Source organism: Oryzias latipes, chromosome 24 (genome assembly GCF_002234675.1).
Source record: "Oryzias latipes chromosome 24, ASM223467v1".
Taxonomy (NCBI): Eukaryota; Metazoa; Chordata; class Actinopteri; order Beloniformes; family Adrianichthyidae; genus Oryzias; species Oryzias latipes.
In genome coordinates, this window is record NC_019882.2 from 14,895,815 (window position 1) to 14,909,982 (window position 14,168).

A 14,168-nucleotide genomic window follows, 5' to 3' on the forward strand; every position below is an offset into this window, starting at 1 on the left:
CTACTTACAGGTATGTAAGAAGATATGCATTATTTTAAAGTTGTTCAGAGAATTAAAAAAAAATTTCATCAATAGTAATTTACATGAAGATACATTTATCATGTGAACACATTTCTAGCAGAAAATATAAAAAGACTATTTGTTATTTTATTATATATTTTACCTTATATAAATTAATGTAAAGTTTTTTTCAAGAAAGATGTTTCACTTACACAACAGTGTTCTCATTTTAGTATAAAATGTTATTACTTAAAAAAATCTTAAACTACTTTTTCCAACAACAAAACATAAAAAGTTAAATGTGAAATAAAGGACTTGTAATTCTTTATTTTTCAGCTTTAGGAGCAATTTAAAAACAACAAATAATTAAAAGAAAAGAGCAGTTTTTGTTTTGTTTTTTTGTTTGAGGTGGGTCTTTTGTACTTGTAATTGTCAAATGTACACTTCTAAAAAAAAAGAAAAAAAATATTAAAATTGTTCACAATAGTTAGATAATATATCTGTATTTATTATTCTCCATGATCACTTTGATTGGAAATAGAAATATTTAGAATAAAAGTTTTTAAAGACAACCTCTTCTGTTTTGTCAGTAGAGTCAAGGTCAGTTTAGAGGATTGGAGACATTTTAAAAGTTACATTTTTTTTGGGCTTTCCAGAACCTGGTCCAGCAGAGACTCCAACCTCATCACAATCTCATGGGCTTTTTTTTTTTAAAACCCTGAATGCTTTATTGAAAATATGCATACATAACACTTTTTCCTACACGACAATACAAAACAGTACAATCACTTTTGCAAATAAGACATTGAACGCAAACCCCAAAACATCATCCCCGACCCCCCCCCAAGCCGAAGGAACCTAAAGATGCTACAGTAAGCTCTTAGTATTCCCCTCCAAATACCTACCCAGCATGTGACCTCAGAGAAATAAGACATAGTTAAATCAGAAACGAATCCCTCGGTAAACTCAGAACAGAGAAGACACCAGGTTGCATACAGACATAGCATTTGCCACCATCAAGTGATAAATTGAACTGAAACATTTTTCCGGGTTTTTAGTGTGCATGTTTTTCCCCCCCTTAGGTTTATTTATTTATATTTTTTTTTTGCATGGCATGGAAGAGGAGTGTCCATCCTACAGTCCAGGAATTAAGAGGTTTCCAAAGTGTGAATATCAGACTATGACATAAAAAATAAAATAAATTCTACATAAAACACCACTGTGTGCCTCGAGTGATTTGGCATTTCTAAGGGTTACAGAAGTAGCAACTGCCAGTTTACAATGGCACACCGAACAGAATACCAGTTAATCACACAGACATGCAATCAAGCAGATTTTCACAAGAAGGAAACTCTTTAAAGGCGAGGGCTGGATGCTAGAACCTGAATCGATTGTATGTAACACGTGTCCTATGACCCTCCTCTTGCTCACCGGTTATGGGTGTTACTGTGCATATTCGTTTTCAATAGTGGCGGCAGATAAATGAAACAGAATATTAATCACAAACAAAAGATATAAATATTTTTATGTAAAAGAAAGCTATGAATGGTTACTATACTTACAAAAAAGGAGGACTCCAAATGTCTGGTTATATTTTAATATGATCATACAGGGACAGAGTTCAACCAAAAAAAAAAAAAAAAAAAAAAAAAGGTATAATGTGAACAAAAACATTAAGTAACAAAAAAAAAGCAATAAAAACAGACAGAAAAGCACGGTTTTGAAACATTTTACTGTAAATTGGTCTGTAGCAAATTGTCATTACAGCCCAGAAAGAGGGAGAGGGAGCTCTGAATGGTACAATGACCACTGGGGAACTTGGCTGAAGAGCAAAGGAGGCATTAATGCTGAATTCTCTCTTTAGGCTCCAAATGTGATAAAGCCTTAAAAATGCTAGCCTGAAGGTCAGTCACCCTCTTACAGAGTGAACAGGAGCACGGCTAAAGGCTCGAGTCCTTATGCAACCCGCTGTTGTCAACCTGTGAAACCTTCTACGCCGTATAGATAGCAGGTGGGGCGACCATGAGGTGTTATGCCATTGCTGTGTGAGCAGAGAGATGAGACCTACTCAAAGTGCAGTTTGGATTCTGTGTGCAACTATATATATATATATATATATATATATGTATAAAAAAAAGAATGGAAGGCAGTTTGGGTTTTCTTCTGTTTTGAGGATTGCAATACTTTGTCGTTGTGCGATCGGAGCGCGGTTCAGATTGTTGCTGCTTCATTTGAACATTTTCTCCACTAATCAATTACAATCGTTCACTTTTCTTATGAAATGACCTTTTGCAAGTAACACTTCACAGTTCCTTTTTCAGCCTCAGTCAAATATCAAATATGTTCTTGTTCCAGGATATCTTGTGCCAGTAATCCAGAGCCATTTAAATGGTGAATGGTTAAAGGCAGAAAAAAAACAACATTCTAATGTAAAATTAAAGCCCCCAATCTAAAAAAGAAAAAATGGCTATCAAGTATTCTTTGTTCCACGGAGGGAGGTCCCTTTGGGGCTTTGGATAACTCAGAATTGCTTTAAAATCCTCTTTACATTTTCAAGATGGGAATAAACTCTGGGGAATTTATGGGGAGGGGAGGGCTTTTCTGCTGGTGTGAATTTCAACACGCAAACATACAAAAAAAAAAAAAGAAAAAATACACACACACCAACAGAATCTGCACCAAAAGATCAGTTCGCTGGAGCAAACCCACTCACACAACAGGGACAGCAGCGTGTTTTGAAGGTTGGAACAAACTTTGAGATCTTCGTCAACCATGTGTGCGCCCCCCGTCCCGGCTGATATGTGGCCCGTGAAGCTCTCTGATGTCATGGGAGTTGTGCTGCAGCTAGCGCGACAGGGATTGCCGTCACCTCGAAAATCTTAGAGCGACCGTCTCTGTTGGACGTTAAATTAAGGAATAAAAAGGCTCTCTTTCTAATGTTGAGAAACAAAACGCTGAATTTTCACGCTAAAGCTTTCCGTGGGCACTTCTTGAGCTAAGATTCCCCTTTTAATTGAGAATAAACGCTATGACTATCATAAAAAAAATTCACACATTTAGCATAGCCTCTTTTTTTTCCTGTTCATTGTCAGCTGGTCAGTCAGTGTTGGTGAGGTGGACTTTTCCGCCTTTGTCCAAACGACAGAATATGAAGAATATAGCAAGAAACGGGGGGAGTGGAAAACATACATACAAAAGAGTTGCTATATCTCTCTGTGCACCATCCTCCCCCAACAACAGCCCACCCACGTCCATGAGAAACTAGACGCTCGGCGTGAGAGACGAGCAGACAGATTTAGTCCAATGAGAAGATGGCTGGTCTGCACTGTCGGTCTGGATGCTTCACAGGAACGTCCATGTGCTCCATGCTCAAGGTAGAAGCGGGCTTCCTGGGAAACATGCGAGGACCTGGCATGGCTGCTGGCCACGCCGTGAAATGGGGGAGGACGGAACAGTTGGAAGGAAAGAGCAGCTGACAGCTCACCTCTGGAGGATCCCACCGGTACTGGCTGTTTCTTTTTGTTTTTATTTTTTGAATTTTTTTTCCAACTTCCAGCCGGGATCAAACTTTTGAAAAGGATTTGAAATATCCAGGATGTCCCTCTCCGTGTTTTTTTTTCTTCCCCCCGTGGCCACTTAAACCATTTTCTTCTTGCTTTTGATTGCTCTTGTGTTGTTGGTGGCCGCTGCTCGCTATTCTTCGCTTCTGATTCCTTTGTAAATTTCGTCTTGGGATTCTTGGATTGTTGTCAAAGAAAGATGCCGGCTGTTACTGACCATCAACTGTCCATGTTACTGCAATTTTCTGTGGAGAAAAAAAAGACACGTGTCGCTAAATAAAAGAAAAGAATGAGATTTTCTCTCCAAGTAGATGTTTTATTTCTAGATCTTAGATATATATGTTGTATATATATGTTATATGTTACAGTTTCTAAAAGGGAAATCCTGATCAGGTATTTTTTGACCTTTTTTTTTATCTTTTAACAGTTAAATGTCTGTAAAGAAGCCTGAACAATCAAGTAGAATAGTGAAACTATTAACTAGAAACATATAGCTAACTAGTAAAAATAGTTGATAATTAGTACTGTGAGAAACAGATGTGATTCATATCTCTATTAGAAATTTTTTAAAATGAATGATGATTTTTTTTTTTGCATGAATATGATGATGAGTATTCAGGACTAGCTTATGTCAATGGAACTACTGATTTTTTTTTAAGACATTACTGAGTTTCTTTAAATCACTTCTTCCCAAAGCTTGCACTTTGTAGACGGTCCCATGGCCGCCGTATTTCAATTTTATTCTAATTTGAGACCAAAAATGTAACTTTTTTTCTTTGTGAAATGCATTTGTAATTCAGATAAACTGATATAGACACTGGCCATCAGTTTTAACGTTTTATAGAAGCGTGCCTGAGCACAAGTCTGTGAATATCTTGCTAACTTTACTGAACTGTTTGTGTGCGTCTCCTGCTCAAATTCGTCCCGGTTTATGGCAATAAAATGTTGTGATCTAACTGGACTCATGGCATTTATCTGTATTAATAAGCTTGAAATATTTAGGGCTGATCATAATAATGAAAATAAAATATATATCCAATCACTGATTGGGATGCAAAACCCAGTTTCAGATGAGACCATGTGATTGGACCCCATTTCCGATCTTGTTAATCGGATGGGACACTTGTAGTTTGTAAAACAGTGTAACTTATCTGCCACAAAATAACATTTTACAAAGTAAAATCAAACTTCTGGACTGTAGATATAGAGGAAGAAGTTTACCATGGGGTCCATCTGCCTCTTGTGAGTCTTGAAAGGGGGCGGGACCCCAGATACGCACGGTGCCGTCATCTGAGGCTGAAGCCATGAGTCCAGGGACGGCTGGGTTCCAGCTCACGCAGTTAACTGTGCGCGTATGACCTGTGAGCTCTGCAATGGGGAGTTCTCCACGCCTATGCCAGATGTACACTTTGTGGTCTGAGGAAGACAGAATGTGAATGGAACAGGAATGTATCAGAGTAGATGCAGAAATACAACTTTTCCTAGTATTCTATGTGCTTTAATTTCATAAAGATGCCTCCATCCAAGGAAAATGTATTTTTGGGGTGTTTAACCTTCACTTCCACTGGCGATGAAGTCTTCATTGTGTCCTCCGAAGCAGGAGTGGATGGTGTAGAAGCCCTGGGTCACACCCTGGTACTTTCTCACCAGCACCCGGTCTTGAAGATCCCACAGGTGCACTCCCTACAAAATGTCACAATAAAATGATCCACATCTACTCAAACATACCTTTTTTTCTTCCAGGTATTATGCTTTATTAATAAAATGTATTGTGGATAAGAGAACAAACAAAGGTTTACCTGAGTTGCTACATTTAACAAAGCTAATCTACCATTCTTTGAAACAGTAAAGGACATGATAGGGTGGTCCTCTTGAACTCTGCAAGTGAGATATAAACAACACAGTCCATCAGGGATTTGTGCATTTTATAGCAAAGTTTGGCAGCTGATAAGAAATGCATTTTTGAGGGAAAATATCTGGATTGTTAGCAGAAAGATTGTTTAGAAACATTTCAGCATTAAGCAGGAAAAAAAGCATTTTATTTTTCCCAACAAACCCCAATTTTGATAAAAAACATTAAAGACCCACTCTGATGAAAATCAATTTTTTTGTTTTTTTAAGATGTTCTTGCGTCATTTTTCTCGTGATGGAGGAGATGTATGAAGATAATGGAGCTTAAAATTGTATTTCTGATTTTGTCTTCATTCATTTCGGTGTGAATCAGCAGCAGATGGAAAAAATGCCATTAGAAAAACATCATAGTTTGGGCCTAGAACCTACAACGGCAGGCCACGGGGCCTCCTGCTCCACTCCATTCTGATGCATTCACTTATAGACAAATAGATCCATGTACGTCTTTGTTCTTCTCGTCTGAGCTGGAATCTGGATCAAAACTATATGTCTGGATGGCTCAAATGTTCCTCACCATTTTGTTGCACTGATATGGTTAGATTAGGGGTGTGAAAGATATTAAGATAGTGGGAGAGAGTGGGATGATGGGAAGTAGATTAGTTATTGTATGAATGTATAACTGATGATTGTATTGTTTTTGTGTATTATTCTTATTTAATTGCTTGAAATATACCATTTCAAATCAAATCAAATAAAAAAGATTTCAAATGAACTACTGCCACTCTGCAGAAACTATGTCCTAGAAAACAACACAAGTTTTTTAAATTATCTCTAAAAACGACAACCATCATTAAAAGACCACTGAAGCTGCTGTTAGATTAGATCAAAGGATGATCAGAGTGGGTCTGTAAACTGTAATTTTCAATTTATAAGACTAAATTGTGCGAATCTTCTAAATAATTTCATATTAGCCTTGTTGCACAAAAGCTTGATAAGCAGACACGTACATGTTTCTGTCTGTGAGGTCCTCAAAGTTGTACCCTCGGATTCGCTGGTGGGTGTCTGAGGCCAACACTGTCCTGCCATCGCCCAGGCACCACAGGCACTGCACTCTCACCCCTTCCCAAGAGTCTAATAAGTTCCCGTCAAGATCCTGACAACACAGACAGATAAAACATAATCTATGCTCTGCTGTTTAAATTTGAAAAAATATCATTTACTTAGGTTCCTATTCGCAAAGGTAAATACCAAACACAAATAAAACTAAGTATTAAGCCTAAAATAAACATACAACTTAAAATCCACTTACACACTGATAAAACTGTCCTCTTTGTCCTCCGGTGACGAATCGTTTGCCGTCAGGATTCCAGGCCACGCTGGTCAGACTGTCTTCATGGGACTGCGACATTTTGGTGCGCAGCTCCCCCGTCTGGCGAACAAAGGCATTGAAGAAGGCAGCAGAAAAACAGATGAGCAAACAAGAACAGGGGGATGGGATTCAGCCAGCAGACACATTAAGAGACGGGGAGGGAGGAGTAAAAGGAAAGGAGCAGGTCGGGACTGGATAGGTGAATAGAAGAGGTCATTGAGTACACAAGAATTAATAGAGCACTTTTTGCAAATATTAAAAGGTGAGCTTCTCCATAATGTAGTTTAATCAACAATGTTAGGTTAAATTTGGTTTAGTAAATAAATTATGATGGCAGCTTTCTCTTCATATCAACAACCCTGCATTGATCCTGATTGTTAATGAACACTGAGTAGATCACAGCATGATACACTTCCTAAACTGTTTACATGTTAAAGTTAAAGTGATGGAAGTTTATTCACACAGGTCACCTCACAACCAGCAATGTATAAAATGCACTAACACCAATCTGAATTTGCCATTTTGGAAAATATTGCTACAGAGAAGAAATCCCTCAGCTGTGTCCTCAGACGTTCTTCTGCGTCCGCGTTACCTGAATATTCCAGAGCCAGAGCTCAGAGCAGTCATCCGGTCCACAGGCTATCAGGTAGGTGTCGTCAGGACTCCAGGCTAAGTAGGAGACTCCGTACGCGTGGCCTTCCAGAGTTCGCAGCAGCTTCAGCTGATGGCTCTCCTGCACACACAAAAATAAGACAAGAATTGAATCGAAGCATGACAAAGACCTGCTAGTGTCCTCAGTGTGAGGATGCTAAAACAATAGACAGACTTGCTTTGGACAATTCAACAAAAAATTAGTACGCCTCCAAAATGTGACATTAAAAGTAGAAGAAGAAAAAAATACTGTTTCTATCGTCTTGATTGAACATCACATGTCAGGCAGATTCATTTTACTGTGAAGCTATTCTCATCTGTTCCTTATCTGTTGGGTCTCTGTAGAAACAAAAACATTCCCCTCAGAATATTCCAAATGAAAGTATCAGTGAAAGAACAAAAAGTGGAAAAATTGGCTCCAGCATCTAGTCTGTTTATCTTACTAAAATCAAACGCATCTGTCAATTTTCCAATCTTTCAGGGGTGTTTGGATAAAAAGTCCAGAACAAAAAAACAACAAAAAAAGAATATTGTCCATATCTGACTTTTTTAGGCAAATCTAATAAAAAGGAATGTATATGGTTGTCTTCTCTACAAAATGAGAAATAAAGGGAATGAGATCTGAACCTTGTTTATGAGTAGGAGAGCCTTTCTGATTTAAAGGGGTTATCAGTTAGACTGGAATGATTGCAATTTTGAAAAATGTGCTATAGCCTTTTTTACAAACTTAGTTTGGAATTTTTTTATCTAATATTCATAAGTTTGAAAGTTTTTCAGCATTTGATTATAAAAACTGTTAATTTTGTTATACATTAATGAAAGTTTAGGAAAAGATATGATGCCTTTTCTATTGTGTGTCCTTCCATCAGCGTGTGCCGTCAGCCTTTCAGCGTTCTTCTCTGAATAAAAAAAATCCAACAGACATGTGCAGCCTTGATCTTTACTCACCATGTCAACTTGCCAGATTATGACCGTGGTGTCTTTGGAGCCTGTCGCTAGTTTGGTGCCGTCGTTTGAGAATTTGCAGAACCAAACTTCGTTACAGTGCTCTGTCAGAATCTGTTGGGTGTAACAGGGGAACTGCTTCCTGTGAAAATGACAAAAAAAAGAAAGACTTTAATGAGGCTCCTGGAAGCAACCAGACACTGCAGGACATCAGATGTCCTGCAGATGAAAACTTGTATGTGTTCATCAAGACAGCAGAGTTACTGTTTTTCATCACCTGCTGCAGACATGATCAAGCAGAAGAGAGACAGAGTCCAGGCTGTTATCCATCTTGGTGTTATGATAAAGGCAGCGGTCCCTCTGGAGCTCCACAGCTTGCTTTAATAGGGTATGGAGTCGCCTTGGGGGCAACATCACAGAGGGCGGCAGGTATGCTGCCATAAACAAAAAGGAAGAAACAGAAATAAGCCCCCAAATGTGAACAAGCTCACGTCTGCAAGTTAGATTGTGCTTCAAGTTGTGTTGTCCTGCCGGTTCCACCGAGTGGTGACACTCACTCTGGAGCTTGTCTAACAGCCGACAGCGGGAGGCGGTACCCTTTCCCTCCCACTCTGCCTTGGCTCTAAGATCCTCAGCATGGCTGCACATCAGATATCTGCAGGGAAGAAGGACAATTAGGAAAAGTAAAAAACACATCAATAATGTAGTAAGACAAACAACATTATGCCCCTGAAGCTTGTCATTATAAACCAGGAAGCATCAAAGGAGTATCGGGCAGCTGATTGGTGCGTGTCATCAGATGGGTGTGGTTTAAAAAAAACAACAAGCAAAAAAAAAAAAAAAAAGGCAGAATAAAAGGAGAAAATACCCGCTGAGTACATGGATGCGATCTGTGTTGTATTTGAGTGGAGTCAGCTCTCCCCTGAGAACCTGCAAAGCCTCCAGGACTTTGCCATCCTCCAGATACTCCAGGTACTTCTGCTGCAACAACAGGAACTTCATACGCTGAGGGGAAAAATAAAAAAGAGGTTATAATTCATTAATGGTTGCTTTCTTACAAGATATTTCACATAAGGCATCAATAATTATATTTGGTCCAATTTTACTAAGGATCCAAAAATGATGGAATAGGATTCTATAATCAGCACTCAAACTTACTTAAACGGCAGCCAAAACGACTTCCATTATCGCTATTACTCAGGGGGAAATTTTGTGTGTTTTGACAAATACTGAACGCCACCAGAAACATTTGAGGCTTGAAGTCTTATCTCAGCTATGCAGCTCAAACCGAAGAAGAGCCAGAAAAAGAGTTTTAACTGTAACACAATGATTGCAGAAGTCACACACCCGCGTTTACAAAGAAAACACTCACACAGCCAGTTTCAAAGGCTTCCACCATGTGGGATAAAGGTCAACTGTGTTGTCATCATACAGTAGTAACGGGTAAAGTGACCAGTTTGGGGTAAAAACCCGCTGAAAGTGAACCATTACCCGAGACTAGTGAACCCTTCATAAAAGAATGAATATAAAGTATTCATTGTTAACTAGAAATAGCATTAAAAATATGAGCAGTTAATTATAAAAGCATTTTAAACAACTGTGAATTTCATCAAACCATTTTTTTTTAAATGTTTAAACTGTGTTTAACCTCGAGTATTGTAAAATGTTGGATCTAGAATAGCTCCGATTTCTGCGAGCTTGCTTTATAACAGCGAACTTCTGGAAGCAGCAGCTGAGCCGACAAAGTGACAGTCCAGTCATTCAGTCCGCTTCAGGATACAGCAAAGTGAGCTCACCACAATAGCGTTGGGAGAATGCATCAGTGCTCTCAGCTCGTTGAGATCATTCTCAGCCTGGACAGAAACAAAAGAGGCATGATGTGTGAGCTCAGCACTTTTCATGCATGCACACAAGGGGAGAAAAATATTACAATTAGTTATTCAGACATAATAAATTCATTATTCAAAAAAACAAGACTTTTCCAGGTTTATTAATGTTAAAAAACAGATTTAATATAGAGTAAAAAAAAACAACAACAATCTAAACTTCCACTCGACTTCAAATGATGGACTAAACCCTGATCTTATTAGCTATTGCAGGCAAAATATGTCAAGAATTAGATGCCTCAAGAAGTTGAAGATAATTAAGACCCAACTACTACGTTTATAGCTGCAAAACCATTTTGTGAAAAAACGCAGACTGCTAAAAATGACGTCTTTTGCACGTAGCTACAGCTAAATTCAAAACAACAGAGGAAGCCTGAAGAGGAAAACAACAGCTACCTAAATTTATTAAAATCAACAGCATGCTGCTATCAGAGCTGTGATAATGTAAGAAGCACCTCAAACATTGGTATGAGCCAGGTGAAAATGCTATGATCCCTCAACAATGCAGTGTAATCCAAAATGACCTGAAAAATCACCATCACTAGATAAACATGTCCCATTGTTGATTCATCAAGCTAGAAGATGCATTTTTGAAAAGATCTAAGCCAAATATAAAATTCCAAAACCAAGTAGACATTAATAAAATAGTCAGCGACCACAAAATTGACCTTTATAATCAGAGACAATTGACACAATGCACACAGAAACACAATTTACAAAGAGAGATGACTGCATGAAATTTGTTTATGTTGTTGCAGATCTCCTCGGATCAGATTTGACCTCTGGTGAAATCTTTGGTCAGCAGAAGTTGATATTCTTTGTAACGACCAAACTAAATTGTTTTATTTGATATGGTTGGGTTAAAAAAATTACACAATTGAAGTGCCTGCTTGCGTTAAACCTGACCAACCTTTTCCCACTCCCCCTCCATGACATGGTTGCGGAACTTGGTAGCGGACGGGTGTTCCAGTCTGCACCCCGATTCCTGCATCAGCAGATCAACTGTCTGACTGTGGACAAACAAACAGGGAGCAAAACAATGTCAAACCAAGCTGTGATGATGTTCCAACATTAGAAAACGTACAAAAAAAAAGAGAGAGAGAGAGAGAATTGCCCAGCTGGTACCTCAGCTTCCCTAATATGATGTGAAGGCTTAAAAGACAGGATACAATTATATCTTAAGGGTATATTTTTAAATGACATCACACTTTTCTTCATTTACACAAAATATTACCGCTGGGGCTACAGACCAGGAAGTCAGGGATTTGTAAAGCCTTAAAATGACAAAACAGCACCTTAAAAGTCTTAATAATAAGTAGATATCTCATGATCTGCTAAAGGAGTGGACCCCCATACAGGTTTTATTTTTCCTGTAGACTGAAGTCTCTGCAGTTGACATCACCCACTACGTCTGCGTGTAAAGCATAGGCATGCCAAATATCTTCTCAGCTAAACATATTCCGCCAAAAAATATGCCTGCTGAGATACGCATGTGTGTGTGTGCAAGATAATGAAATCAAGTCTGCAGATGGGGGTGGGGGTGACACCTTCAGCATGATGACATCATGCTCAGGTATCAATGAAGTGGCGCAGCAGCTCTGTGTTGAGCCTCTCATCCAACTGACTGCTACACAGGCTTATCTTGCGTTTCCTAAGCTTCAGGCAAGGCAACTTGTAAGCACCCCCCCCCCCCCCGCCGCTGTAAAGAGCAGTATCCCTCATTGATGCGTGGCAATGGCTGATTTATCAGCTTTCCTAGAACCTGATCATGACAGCAGTTACAGAAACTACCACATCCATTTTAAAGAAGACGAGGACACAAATCCCACTATGCTATAATTAGATTCCAGCACAGCCTTTCCATCTAAAACAGCTGGTGAGAGCGCATTCCTTCCTCAGCCGCCATGAAAACCGACCGATTCTGCTCACATCAGGAACAAAATGCTGCTCGGAGCACCGACGGGATGTCTTGCAGCAAACGCCATCTAAAAGATCCACACATGTCGCTATATCGTGGGTTGTCAGGTCGCTTCCAGACCGCGACACTGACGTAAAGACATCAAACATAAACCTGCTAACCCGCTTGATGCATCAACCTAAATATATGACGAATAAAATCGCTTTTGCGGAAAACAACACATCTGAACAACCTGACTCGTTTTCGTTAGCATCTCGGTTATTACTGTTTTGAGATATTACATGCTTCTTTTAAAGAGGTTCCAAATTAAACTGTCTAATTTTACAAAGTTATAAACTGGAAAAACACAAATTCGTTTGGATTTAAATTAGCTGTACACCTAATAACCTAAATAAATAATCCCCCGCAGCATTCTAGTTTAGCGCAAATACCCTAAACTAAAAATGATCTACAGTACAAACCGACTAATCTAGTCCATTAATTCTAATAGTTTTAACTTTATATTGCTACAGAAGCCTAACAAGTTAATAGATCTTGTCCTGCTGGGTGAATAAACGCTGCTAAAGCTGGATGATGTAATGCCTTTTATTCAGGGCAAAATGTGTATCTTTGTCAACACAACATGGCGTTTGGGTCCCCAAACAAACTTTATTTGGTGGTAAATTAGCAGAACATTGACACTCTGAAAGCTGTTTTATGCGAGCACGAACGTTTCAGGTCCGAACTCGGCGCAGGCTATTGCCGTTAGCACCCAGGCTAACTGTTATTGTGCAAGATGGACCCCTTCTTTTTACCAAATGCCGAGCTGACAGGCTAACTTACAACCCCATCCCCCATGTTTGTGTATGTCAAGCGCTCTCATAGCTCTTTTTTTTTCTTACTAGTTGCGCTTGCATAGTTCCTCGTAACCTCAAAAACTGTTGTCGATGATTTGCCTAACTTCAAGAAAAAATGTCTACAGAATATTTTTGTCAAGTAGCACACCGGATAAACTTACTTGAGCCCCAGTCCGTGGAGATGTTGCCCTATTAATCGTATGACATCTTCCTCCGCCTGCGACAGTCGTTTCTTCTTTTTCAACGAGCCAACCTCCGAGTTTAACGCCATCGAGGCAGTCGAAGTCCCGACACAGGGCCCAACTGAAGAGCCATTACTGGTACCGACACTGTTGTTGCCGTTGTCTGTGTTGGACAGAAGCCCATTGGAGTGGGTTCCACCAGCCGAGGACGATTCTCCGTTTTGTGCGCTATTGAGGCAGGGTAGTTCTGAAGATTCTTGTCCTTGTCCTGCCCCGTTTGACTGCATGCTGCTGAGATTATTGACAACACTTCGGTTAAACTGGATGGCCGACGTGGTTTGAGAGTGAGTAGCAAGTCCCAAGACAACTCCAGAGAGGCCTGTTAAAACTGTTGAAGCCCCGGGCTCTCCTACTCCCTCCGCCGCCGAGGCTCGGTGCTTCTTCCGCGGGGGCGGCGACGCTCCGCCGGTGTCCGAGTCGGAGGAGGAGGAAGCGGAGGCCAGAGTTTCCTCACCGAGAGCGGCCGTGGTTAGAATACGGCGGAGCTCCGGGTGGGAAATGAAAGTTATCCTTCCAGACTTGAGGCCTTGTTGTCGAGCACGGAGCGACCTGTCAGTTACCGTGTTTTGTTGATGTTTCTCTACAAACAGCTGCAACTCTAATGGAGTCCTGACGCTCTGACGTAACCGGAAATTCCTACACTATCAAGCTTCCGGGTAGAGCCATAATCCGTGGGTGGCGCATGGGAACCATTAACCATATACTCCTTTAAAAATAAATAAAAAACAAATAATAATAAATAAGTGGACAATTAACACCTCACATAAAAACATAAAATTGGACATTCTTTATTGTTCATAGTCTCTTGATTGATGAAGTTTATCTTGTGTGTTTGTCTGAAGCACATTTATTTATATGAAAAACAACTAAGAAAACGTGTTAACAATGCAGATGGAAATGTAAAAGTGAA

The 14,168-nt window shown here is 39.6% G+C and overlaps 1 protein-coding gene across 1 annotated transcript; it reads right to left on the bottom strand.

Annotated features, from left to right (window-relative positions):
* Positions 1–693: 693 nt before the first annotated feature.
* Positions 694–13,926, bottom strand: LOC101155246 (WD repeat-containing protein 26). The gene is made up of 14 exons (XM_004083715.4): positions 13,178–13,926; positions 11,173–11,272; positions 10,173–10,229; positions 9,245–9,381; positions 8,934–9,031; positions 8,654–8,810; positions 8,380–8,518; positions 7,373–7,513; positions 6,721–6,840; positions 6,419–6,564; positions 5,360–5,438; positions 5,114–5,243; positions 4,782–4,976; positions 694–3,805 (listed from the first exon to the last, which is right to left on the bottom strand). Exons 1-14 carry the CDS (start codon positions 13,483–13,485, stop codon positions 3,780–3,782), a joined length of 1,833 nt encoding a protein of 610 aa, XP_004083763.1. The 5' UTR covers positions 13,486–13,926; the 3' UTR covers positions 694–3,779.
* Between the last annotated feature and the right edge of the window lie 242 nt (positions 13,927–14,168).